The sequence below is a fragment of the Pseudopipra pipra genome, chromosome 3 (assembly GCF_036250125.1).
Source record: "Pseudopipra pipra isolate bDixPip1 chromosome 3, bDixPip1.hap1, whole genome shotgun sequence".
Taxonomy (NCBI): Eukaryota; Metazoa; Chordata; class Aves; order Passeriformes; family Pipridae; genus Pseudopipra; species Pseudopipra pipra.
The window spans coordinates 92756500-92768460 of NC_087551.1; the positions used below are offsets into that span (position 1 = coordinate 92756500).

Sequence of the window (11961 nt, forward strand, 5' to 3'; positions counted from 1 at the left end):
ATATTTCTGAGTGGCTATGTTCCCTTCTCCTCTGGTGTAAAATCTCATTTGAACCTGTGAGTTGCCCTCCAGAACCGGCCTCAGTTCACATTCCTGAACACACTGGTGCTGACTACCAGGCATCCCTCTGTGGGGGTCTTTTTCCATGGAGGGTGTTTTGCTTCTTTCTCCCCCACTGCCACAGTCTGGGCCAGAACGTGTGGCAGTGGGGCTCTGACTATGCTACCAGAGCACCATACAGGCAAATGTTTCAAGTGTTCTGCAAATATCCACGAATTCTTCCTTTAGAGGTGATAATATAACAGATCACAGGTATTTTATAAATAGGTCAACTAAGGACTAGCTAAATCACTTTCCAAGGACCAAGAAACAACAATAAAATAAATTATTCTTAATAAAGTCTATGAAATAGAATCACGTCAAGTAGATTTTACTTCTCTCACTACTCAGTAGTCCTTAATAAATCCTTAAGTGGCATAACTACAATAACCATCCTAAAAATACTGAAACTTTTCCAGTTTCCAGGAAAAGAAAATTGAGTTGCCTTTTCTCTCCTTAGCAAAAGGAACAAAATTTTTCATGCATGGGATCCCTGAGGATCAAAACCAAAAACATCACTACATTATCAGCCCCATGTTCAGCACAGATCAAAACCACAGCCCCCATACTAGCCACTGTGAGGAAAATTAACTCTATCCAGACAAAACCAGCACAACAGGTTGGCTAGTACTGAAATTAAGAATAGGGCAGCCACTTGCCTTATAAGATTTCAGGCAAAACCTGTTGGTTTTAACAAACATACCTTAGTGTTTTTTTTTTATTTCAGTCTGCTATTGAGATAGGAAAATGCAGGTAGCCCAACCTCCTTTTCTACACTTCTCTCATGCAATTGGTAATCTCTCAGAGATGCTAACAATATGTGAAATGGTTGAGCACTACTTCATCTGAAGTGATGAAGCAGACCCCTCTTGTTGCTTGCTTTTGTCACTTGCAGTGCACAAAATATCTAATGGGTAAGCAGTGACTCAAAGACCCCTTAACAGCTGCTGAGCTGTTCAATCAGTTTGGCCCCGGAAATACTGAGCCAGAGTTGAAAGAGCCTGTGAGCAGAGTTACATGACTATAAATTTGGTATGACAGAAGATCGAGCAAAGCAAAACAGATGACATGGGCACGATTTGTGTGCTGCAATTGATGTGTCTGTAACATCACAGGTTATCTCTAAGCTATATTTTCCACTGCCTTGCTGGCTTACAAAACTTTTAATGGAACAAGTTTTTCTGGCAGAAGAACACTGATTTTTATCTTTAATGAGCAGCCTCTGTATCATTTAGCTTCAGGAAACAGCTTCCTGGTTGTAAACTGCTTGAGAGTGCTGACAGCCAGGCAACTTCAAAAGCAACCAGGAGAGACTTTCGCACTAACTTTGGGAAGGAATTCAAAAATGCTGAAAGGTGCAGATGAAGCTGCTGTGGAGCAGGAGAACTCTGCTTCCCAACATGGAGAAATGACAAGTTGGGATATCAATGACATCAAACTTCCCCAGGTATGTGTCTGTGATTAGAATTTTATTTTGTTCTGACCAGTCATCTCCACTACTGATCTTAAGTGCTTTCTCAGTCACCTATGCCTCGTTGCCTTTACTCTCTTTGTCACCTTGAGGTGTGGGGCAGTGTTTTACTGAAAAGGTAGAAAATATTGACATATCTATGCATTTTTCCTTAAAAAAGTATCATTGAAAGAGCTGTTGATGCATGAAAAATAGCAATGATGAAGATACATTGCTTTTCTAGTCCACTGGTGGATGAGGTGCATAGAAAGCAGAGGGGAAAAAGTTAGCTTCTGCTGTGGGCATTCAATCAGAGATGTCCAGAACTTGTTTTTTGCCCTGGGTAGTACTTTATGAGAAGGGAACACAGCACCCACAACTGCCTTGGAACTGTGGGTGCTCAGTCTCACTTCAGATTGGGCTCCAGGCAGACAAGCTGTCTTCCCTTATGAGGGCAACAGTCTTTCATGAGCACCTAGGAAAACCTTGCTTAGTTAGCAGAGATCTGCTGAGAGGCAGAATACTGATCTTCCCCTCCCTCTGTCCTTTTCTAGTTCTCTTGTCTAAAAGTTTCAACCATGCTCTCCAGTGAAAGCCCACACACCCTGCACACCAACATCACCTCCCTGTCCCTCACCTCAGCATGTTTCTGCCAAATTTCTCCTGCTGCTGTCCTTCAGCGTCCAGATCTGCCTTTCACCTCCCAAACCTGTCTTCTTGCTGGATCCCAGCCTCTTCCATACTATACCAGTGCTTTTTGCCCAAAGCCTCCATGTTCCAGAATATCTCCTTCCCTGACCTTCACCTCAAGGTCACCTTCACCTGCATTTTAGTCTGGAGGCTTCCTTGACCCCCTTTCCTATACTATCCAGTGGCTACCAGGAGAACATGGGAGTTGATGAGAGTCGACTGATATTCTTTATGCTGTCATGGATCTCAGTGGCTGGGATTAGCAAGTTAAAGGAAATTTCTACTAAGCTTTTCTACTCCTTACGAGACCTTTTCCCTCAAAACCATCAGCAGGTATGTTAGGTGCTTTATGGCTTACTGCGTTTTACTGCGTTGACTGTACCCACTGAGATGATGTGTGTTTGGTCCTTTGGGGTTTTTTTCCAGTTTTATTTTTATTATTCCTTATTGTGCTGTCCTTTGGTTTTTCAATCATTTTATCAGTGGAAATAAAACCTGACCAGGATGTCAGGTTTCTTTGTTTTGGACTTCAAAAAAATCCCTGTGCAAGCCTTTCATGGCAGTTAGGCCAAAATGAACTGAAGACTTACAAATTTGGACATAGTCTCAGTGTGACTCAGTTTTTTCCCTTTTTCCAGCGAGTTGAGCCAAATCAAACCAAATGATTCAGCGTAGCACTGCTTTGAACTGACTGAAAGGCAGAGCAGGATCTCTGCCATGAAAGCTAACAGAAGTTAACCAGGCAGTGACAGCTGCCTACAAGGAAAGTGTCTGCTATTTTTCATCAAGCACCTCACCTTCCTCTCCAAAGGAGGTCCTGCACTGAGCTGGACCCATGGGTGAGTGAGAACAACATCCTGGCCAGGCCTTCCTGATGCTCTGGGGCTTGTGGGGAGCCACAGGGAACTGTGCTTTTTCTGTCTTCCCTCCTGACAACCAGCATCACCTGCTGGGGTGCTGGAGTTACCCCGGCTAGCGGACACCCAGGAGGGGACCAGCTCTGCTTGGATCTTGCACAAGCTCTTCTCTTCTCTTGCACAGCCTAAAACATGGCTTGCTTTGGTTTTTCCACAGGATGTAAGACAGATAGACTGGTTTCAAGAATGGCCAGATTCCTATGTAAAACATATCTATAGCTCAGAGGATAAAAATGCTCAGAGGCACCACAGCAGCTGGGCAATGAGAAACACCAACAACCACAACTCTCGCATCTTAAAAAAGTCCTGCCTTGGGGTGGTGGTTTGTGGCAACGACTGCTCGACTTCGGATGGAAGGAAGATCTACCTACGACCAGCCATATGTGATAAAGCCAGGCAAAAACAACAGCGTGAGTATGAACACGGCTGTTCGTTATATGGGCAGTTCATAAGTGAACACAACATAAATCCAGGTATTATATACTCTTTGGATTATCCAGCCTTCCTTCTGCCATTCCTCATATTCCAATGCAACTCTTGATTTGGAACAATGCATTTTACATTTCTTACTGTTGAGGAGTAGTTGTCTGCTTGTTTCTTTTATTTTTTTTTCCCCTAATACTTTTTTCATCTCTATTTCTATTAGTTAGGCATTCCTCTTAGGCCCATGAGAGAGGCTGCTGAGAAAGCTGTGCAGTGCAGGCAGCTTTCTACTGTGCTGTTCTTGCCAACTTGAGTGCTGACTTCATTATTGCACTGGCCCAGGAGTAACTCAGGAGGCAAGTCTTGCAGGAAAGAAGTTGCTCATAAACCATGATGACTGGAAAACTGGCCTCACAGTCACAGCACTGGTGCAAGACAATGCAAATAGAGAACATGAGCCACATGCACTTTTTTTAATAAGACAGTTCCAAACAATTGTGATTGCTCAACAGAACTAGCACATACTGATTTCTGGATCTGATGTACATTTTGACCAAAGAAAGGTATTGCTCATGCACTCACTGAGGCCATAATGATGTCTTCTAGAAAAGTCAAGACAAGAACACATATGACATTCCAAACACTGACAAGAGAAAAACAACTAAAACTGACTGTGATAATAAATTATAAAATTGCAATAAATCTATAATAGAAACAATTGTTGACAGTTATATTTAATAATGGGCAGAATAAAGGCAATTATTAGTTTGTTTATATTGATTTTTGCTTATGTTTGAAAGTTTTTTGCGTAGTTTTTCTCAGTGTAGTTTCTGAGCCCCAAACCAAAGTGGCAATCCACCACCAATGAACCATTGTGTCCCATGGGATTCGTCTGATCGCTGTTGTATAGAAAATGTTTCCCACTATCTTTGCTCCAGGGAAATGCTGTCCAAACTGCAATGGACCACTGAAACTCCTTTCCTGCCGAGGCCATAGTGGTTACCCAGTTACCAACTTCTGGAGGCATGAAGGCCAATTTATATTTTTTCAGGTTGGTATAAAATTACCTAACATTATGCAAGTTAATTTTAAAGATTGTTTTTGTAAGTTTTATTAAGGAATTTTTTTTGTTCCAGCAAATAGGGGTCATTGAATGTGACAAGGTCAAATGACTGTAAGGAGAAAGATTTTCACACAGTCATAAGCAACCTGATCTAACTCTGAAGTTAGTCCTACCTGAGCAGGAGGTTGAGCTAGACCTCCAGAGGTCCATTTCCAGCCTAAATTAGCCTATACTGCTATGATTTTAAGCATAGTGTATTTTTTCATTTAGGCTCCTGGGAAAACCTGTTGATTTTGAAGCGTTTTGCCTCAGGTACATAGGAACCAACAAATCCTCAGAAAGCCAGAAATACCATGTTATCTCTTCCCTTCTGTAAGGCACCATGCATAAGCATGAGGCTATCTTGGAGCACTAAATGGTTGTACCCAAGGGATTGTCTATGGAAAATGCCATCTGTGCTTTATATGTAACTTATATCTGGAAAAGACTGTATGCAAGTGTTTAAATAATGGGCACTATTTCTGGAGGTTTTAGTCCTAGTTTACTACCATAACTACTGAACTGTCTCCTGCTTTCCAGTCTTTCACTTGTGTGCAGGCTAAATAAAATTAATTCTCTATGGAAGCTAATGGAAATTAACATGCTGATAAACATGTCTAAAGTGTGAGAAGAATGGAAATAACCACAGGGACACTCTAGCCAAGCTGCAGAAGACCTTGTGGCTTCAGCTGGGGCTCTAGTATGAGGAGTGTCTTCTACACATAAATGTGGTGCACTGGTTTTATGATTTCAGAGAATTTCTACCCCATCCCACTTTATCTGAGATGTTTGTTACCTAAGCTCACATTAAATAATTCATATCAAATATAGAGCATTAAATTAGGCCATAAGTGTGATTTTGGTCTGTGCTACAAATTTTGCTCTCTTAAGATTAATAACAAGGTTGTTTCTAACTTTAACATATCATAATTACTTTCTGAAGTCCAAAGGAGCTCATGACCATCCACGTCCAGAAACAAAACTAGAAGCAGAAGCAAGAAGATCAATCCACAAAGCACAGACAGCTTTTTCTGCATCTTCTATAAGATTAAAAAGAATACAGGAGATTGAGGTAACTCTTGTTATTGATCAGTGAAATTTTGGGGTCAAAAATCTATGGTTCAAGGCATGGTGGAGGCTACCTGGACTTTAGGTCTGCGTGGTAGTAGGCTTTACACCTCCACATTCTGCCTCCCCATGATCAGGCCAAGAAGGACAAGGGCTGTCCTGAGCATTGTGACTTCCTCAGCACTGCTATCCACTGCCAGTGCCCCCTCTCTGGAGCCAATTTTGGCCTGATTGACAGCAGGAGATTACATCTATACTGGTAAACAAAGCAGGGCTGGAGGGCAGGCTCAGTCATGCCACTATTCATGTGGTCCCTGATGTGGATTTGGTCAGTGCTAACTCGTGCTCACAGACAAAATGCTCTAGCATAGGTCAGGAGGACAGTATGTGCCAGAGACCATTTCCTAGCAGAATTTTGGACAAGGTTGAATCAGGTTTTGGTCCCTTCACTGTACACAGCTGGCTTTGAACCTGCCTGTGCCCTTATGTCCCATCATGCTACAAGACATGGACAATTAAGAACCTCAAGCTGATGCAGTGAAAAACAGTCCTTGGTGAACTGCAACACAGCCCTTGCATGTCCATTTCACTTCAGGTCCAGAAGTTGCCCAAGGCCAGGACGTAGTCTGGACACCGACAGGCCATGCTTTTTGGTCCTTGTTGCCAATGACAGTCCTCAGTTTCATTTCATTTAGCAGTATGGGCATAGCTTTAGAGCATCAGCTCTTTCCTATTTTAAATGCAAGAGTTACCGTTAGAAAAATTTCCTACAAGTTCTTTGTTAGTACTCTCCATAAATAAAATTAATTGCAAAGAAATCTATGAATAAAGTAAGTAGATATTTAATCTAATCAGTATTGACACTGAAGGAGAACATTAGCAGGTTTTTATTGGATTTAACTTATTGCACCAACTTATGAGAAAGTTGTAACAAATAAACACTTGAAAATTGGGAAATACTTTTGGCAACACCTGAACTCAGGAGGAAGATTTGTGTGTGCCTGTACACGTACACAGAGACACAAACTGTTTACTCTCTGAGTCCATTGAGGGCAACAAAGGTGATTAGGGGAGTGGAACATCCCTCTTACAAGGACAGGCTGAGGGAGTTGGGCCTGTTCACCCTTGAGAAGAAATAAATGAGAGGGGACCTCATCAATGTCTACAAGTATTTGAATAGGAGGTGTCAACAGGATGGAGCCAGGCTCCTCTCAGTGGTGTCAAACAATAGGACAAGAGGCAATGGGCAGAAACTGATGCACAGGATATTGCACTGGAACATGAGGAAGAACTTCTTTACTGTGCAGTGACCATGCACTGGAACAGATTGCTCAGAGAGGTCATGGAGTCTCCCTCACTGGAGATATTCAAGAACTGTCTGGATGCAGTTCTGTGCAATGGGCTCTACAATGACCCAGTTCAAGCAGGGAGGTTGGACCAGACAAACCGCTGTGGTCCTTTCCAACCTGACCCATTCTGTGTTTCTGTGAAGAGGGTTTTATTATAGAATACAATATATAGCATTACCTAAAGGATATGCCTGTTATATACTGTGTATGGTATCTTGACAAAAACCCCTTATCATTAACAAGGCAAAATCAGAAATCCTTACTTCTTCTTCCCCCAGTCCCCCAGCCGTTACTTAAGAAAACCCAGTTACTTCAGTAGCAAGCCTGGATCGCTTTATTCACAGACTTATTGTCCATCAGGGAGAGAAATGCTCTCCTGCAGGACAGCTGCCTCTGAGCAGGATTTGGCCACCTGCAGACCGTCAAGGGCTGTGAGGACACCCTCAGATGCAGGAGGCACTGCCACATCCTTGGACAGACAAGAGGAAGTGAGGTTTTCTCCACACATGTCTCTTGGGACATGTGTCCCAAGCTTCTCCACTGACATGGAGAAGGTGCTGTGGAAAAGTGAGCACACCCCTCCACCTCTGCTTATTCCCCTTGGGTTTTCTCAGGTTTGAAATGGTCAGGTTATATTATTTACTGTCTACTGGCTTTCCAGTTCATGGCTCTTCAGCAGGTTTTCCTTGGGAATAACTCACCAAATCTGTGTTCTGCCAAAACTGGCAGTGATACAACTAATTCAGGAATCTGGTTTCACACAGAGAGCCTGTGTTGCTCAATCTGCAAAAATGTATTCTGAAGGGATTAAATTTTAATGCGCTCACAAGAGACCAGGAAGGAGAACTTTAGAAAAAGGTATGAGATGGGCCCCAAATAGAGCAAGTGATATATAGGATGTTCTCTCTGTGGCATCAATGGGTCTTTTGTTGAAGGTGGGCTGGGTCCTATACCAGATTGCTGGCATTTCTTCTCAGTGAGTGGAGAACAGCAGAAAGGTTTGCTACTTTGTGGTCAGAAAAATCACTATAATTAAATGCATGAAAAAGCAGAATTATAAAGAAGAAAGACCTGCAAGTACTCATCAGAAATGATAGCACAAATGAGTGTTCTGAAAGGAATTGAAGTTTGCACAATTATAAACCAATAATTAGGGCAATTAAAGAAGTTATGAAATATCTAGAACAAAGGACCCAGAAGAATAATTCTTGTGTGCTGATCCATCCCTGAATGAAATTTCTGTTTGCAGGGTAAAAAAAATGTAAAGATAGGAAAATTTATTAGTTAGAAATAGAGTCTTGAAAAGAGACACATAATATTATTGTAGTGAAAAGATCATTTCAAAACAAACAGTTTTTAAAAATCATATACCTAGCTTTTCCAAACTCCACAGAAAAAAAATAATTCTGTGGTGTCAAGTGTATTAGCATAATTGCATTTTTAGGTCCTTCCTCAGTATATGCTGGCAGTGGACCCCAAGGGCTGCGAACGCAAGGTCTAAACAATTCTTTCAGTGTGAAACAGGCTTTGGGCAAAACCTGAGGAAACAACCCCAAATCTGTGAACTGAGAGCCCTGTTTGGTTTGCCCCTAAAGTCCATGGTCACTCCCCTACAAGGAGGCTCTGCTACACTGTCTGCTTTGTTACCTGTATTAATCAAGTGCACTTGTGAAGGTCTCACAGAGGAGGGTTGATAGACTACACCTTGTTTTACTAACCTATGCCTTGCTTTCCCAAGTCTCTGACAGGTGCATTGCCGATGCCAGAAGCATTGCCTTTGCTTCTTTCCAAGCCGGATGCTTACGTGATACCTGCTAATTTCAGGGGACATTTAAGCAAAAGCTCCCAGGAGCCAACGCTGAGCAGCTGCTCTGGGCAGCTGCTGTACCCAAGGGCAGCTGGGGAGGATGAGGGCTCTGGAGAGGCATTGACCTGGAGCCGAAGCCCATCCCTTGGGAGGATCCCCAGTGCCAAGAGGCTGTGCAGTGGCCCTGCTGTCCCCTGCACAGCCCCTTCCCACCAGCACTGCGCCCACTTCAGCACCCAGCATGTCCTGCCTGTGACAAAGGGTGGCCATGGCTCCTTCAGGCCTAACACTGGTCCTCTGGGAGATGGATCCTGTGGAGAGAAATCCCTGCTGACCTACAGCAGCAGCTGCCTCTCTCTGCCACCTTACCCTGCACGTCAGAGTGGCCCCTGCTCCAGGGTGAGTGGGGCACAGCTCCACCGCCAGCTCTCAGCACCTTTGAGGGGAAGTGAAGGAGACGTGAGCGAGGGAGGGCCCCAGGTGGGTCTCAACTACTGCCACAATGACATGGTTTTTAACCTGTACCCATTACGGTGACCAGGTGTAAATGTCTCTGCTCACCCCTCCTCTGGCAAAGGGCACAATTCTCCATCCCTGTCACAACATGGATGTGAAAGTGCTACCACACCAGTTCCTGCTTTAGCTCCTCTTGCAGGCCCCAGGAGGGACTTTCATACCTGAAGGCTTGTCTTTGTTCCTTTTTTTAAACTGTTATATTCTCCCTCACTATATCATTGATCTAATAAAAGGTGTCAGATCTTACAAACTGCCTCGCTGCCATTCTGGTTTGGTAGCATCTCAACCCTCCTCAATACATATTTTGTTCAAGCTGTGGGACTGTGGAAGGTGCAGATGAATGACCTCAAGGACCACAGCTGTCATGTATAACCTTCTGCACTCTTCCAGCTTCTTCAGGAAGTGATCTAAGTCCCTCCACTGCACCAGCCTTGCACACATGTTGTATAGAATCATCACACAATGTTTTTGGCTTGGAAGAGACCTTCAGAAATCATCCAGACCAACCCCCCTTCCCATGGGCAGGGACATCCTTTACTAGACCAGGCTGTTCAAAGCCCCAACCAGCCTGGCCTTGAACATTTCCAGGGATGGGGCATCCACAACTGCTCTGGGCAACCTGTTCCAGTGCCTCACCATCCTCATAAAAATATTTCCTCCTCAAGCCCAATTTAAACCTACCTTCTTTCAGTTTAAAACAATTGTTGCTTGTCCTATCACTACAGGCCTTGGCAAAAAGTCTTTCTCTGTCTTTGTAATACACTCCCCTCATGTTGAAAGGCCACAGTGAGGTCTACTCCAAACTTGCTTTTCTCTGGATTGAACAACCCCAACTTTCTGAGCCCTGTTTTCATGGGAGAAGTGCTCCAGCCCTGTCTTTGATCAACTTTGTGGCCCTCCTCTGGGCCCTCTCTGGCAGGTCCACATCTTTCCTGTGCTGGGGACCCCAGAGCTGGATGCAGAACTTCACATGGAATCTCATGAGAGCAGTGTAGATGTGAGAATCCCCTCCCTTGACCTGCTGGTCACACTTCTTTTGATACAGTCCAGGATACAGTTGGCTTTCTGGGCTGCATGTGCACACTGACAGATCATGTCCAATACACCATTATCCCTAAGTCCCCCTCTGCAGGGTTAGACCCAGTTTCATATACGTATATTTTCAATATAAATTGCCTTGCTGCTTTTCCCAGCCACTTTTTGTTTCTTTTATTGCAGACTGTAACAAATCCTCCAGCATCCGTTCCATACGTCACCCCCTTTTCTGACCACTACCATAAGCTGTATTTTAGCAGGACCTATCAGTTCCCTACATTTCTTAAAAAAAGTAGGGTGCCAAATATGAATTTTCTTGCCTGAACTTAGTGGCCAGCTCAGAGATCTTTGGCAAAGATTCCTTCACCTTTTCCCACAATTGACATCGGCATGACTTTCCTGCATGATTGGCCTCTGCTGCTCTCTGGACTGGGTTTTAGGGGCCACCTACCCCCCCCCGCAGAAGGAGGCACTTACGCACAACCCCACTGCCACCTCTGCAAGGAAGAGCTGAGGGATGTCATGTGTGGCATTTCATGGCTGGTTCCTTTAACCACCGAAGGTAGAGAGCCTCATCTCTAGGGTCTGCCCAGCTGCCAGTTGTAACTGTGCCCTGCCCTGCCTGTGGAGCAAGTCAAGCCCCAGAAATCTGAGGCAAAATAAACCTTTCATTGGGATGAATCTGGGCGGACAGTATTACAAAGCAAGTGGCAATAAAAACTTCACATTACCTCAGATTGTGGTGTATCTTGTGTTCAGTCTTTTTTTTTCTCTCATTTTAATTTTTTTAGATTCCTTTTTTTTTTTTAAGACTGAAATATATTAGTTACTAGGGAAACCACTCTCCTGGTGAAGGGTGTAGTTCAGAGACACTTAAAAGACAAGAACAAATTCTATTCATAGAGTGTTTCAAAAATGTTTATTGCAATTTGTGAAACAGAGGATGCATAGTGATTTGTTTGATGTGGAAAAAAATCTAAATGTAGATCACAAAGTAACAGTGTGCTATTGTATGTAAAGGTCAATTCACTAAACTTTTTTTTAGTCACTGAGTTACTCTCACACTGACTCCAAACTTTGTGTGTTTTATAATGATTCTTCAGATCAGTAACTAGGAGAAGGAAACTTTGATCAAGGTTTCTAACAACCTCCACCTCTAAGACAGAAAAAGTAAAATCAAGAGGAGCCCTAAGCACTTGTGCTTTGGGAGGTAAACTGCAGGATTAGGGACAGACAGGGCCCCTTGGGCTTCCATCTCCCATAGCTGAGATTCCTCTGGAACTGCCAAACCAGTCACACCAGTGAGGGACCACACAGGGCATGCTGCCTGCTGCCATCGACTCTGTCTCATCTTGCCTCTCCTCTGAATTCCTTACTTCTCTGCTGCAATACTGCCAGCACCACCTCTCTCTCAGCAATAGTACCATACAGATGTGTGGCTAGAAGTCTCCTTGGACAGTGCTCCCACACCAAAGTATATCAGTTCCCTTTACACCCACCAATCC

General features: G+C 43.7%; 1 protein-coding gene across 1 annotated transcript; it reads left to right on the plus strand.

Annotated features, from left to right (window-relative positions):
• The first annotated feature begins 1365 nt into the window (after positions 1-1365).
• GCM1 (glial cells missing transcription factor 1) lies at positions 1366-9442 on the plus strand. Its single transcript, XM_064647400.1, has 5 exons — positions 1366-1546; positions 3314-3566; positions 4518-4630; positions 5625-5753; positions 8837-9442. The coding sequence occupies exons 1-5, from the start codon at positions 1445-1447 to the stop codon at positions 9440-9442; spliced, it is 1203 nt and encodes a 400-aa protein (XP_064503470.1). The 5' UTR covers positions 1366-1444.
• Positions 9443-11961: the final 2519 nt, after the last annotated feature.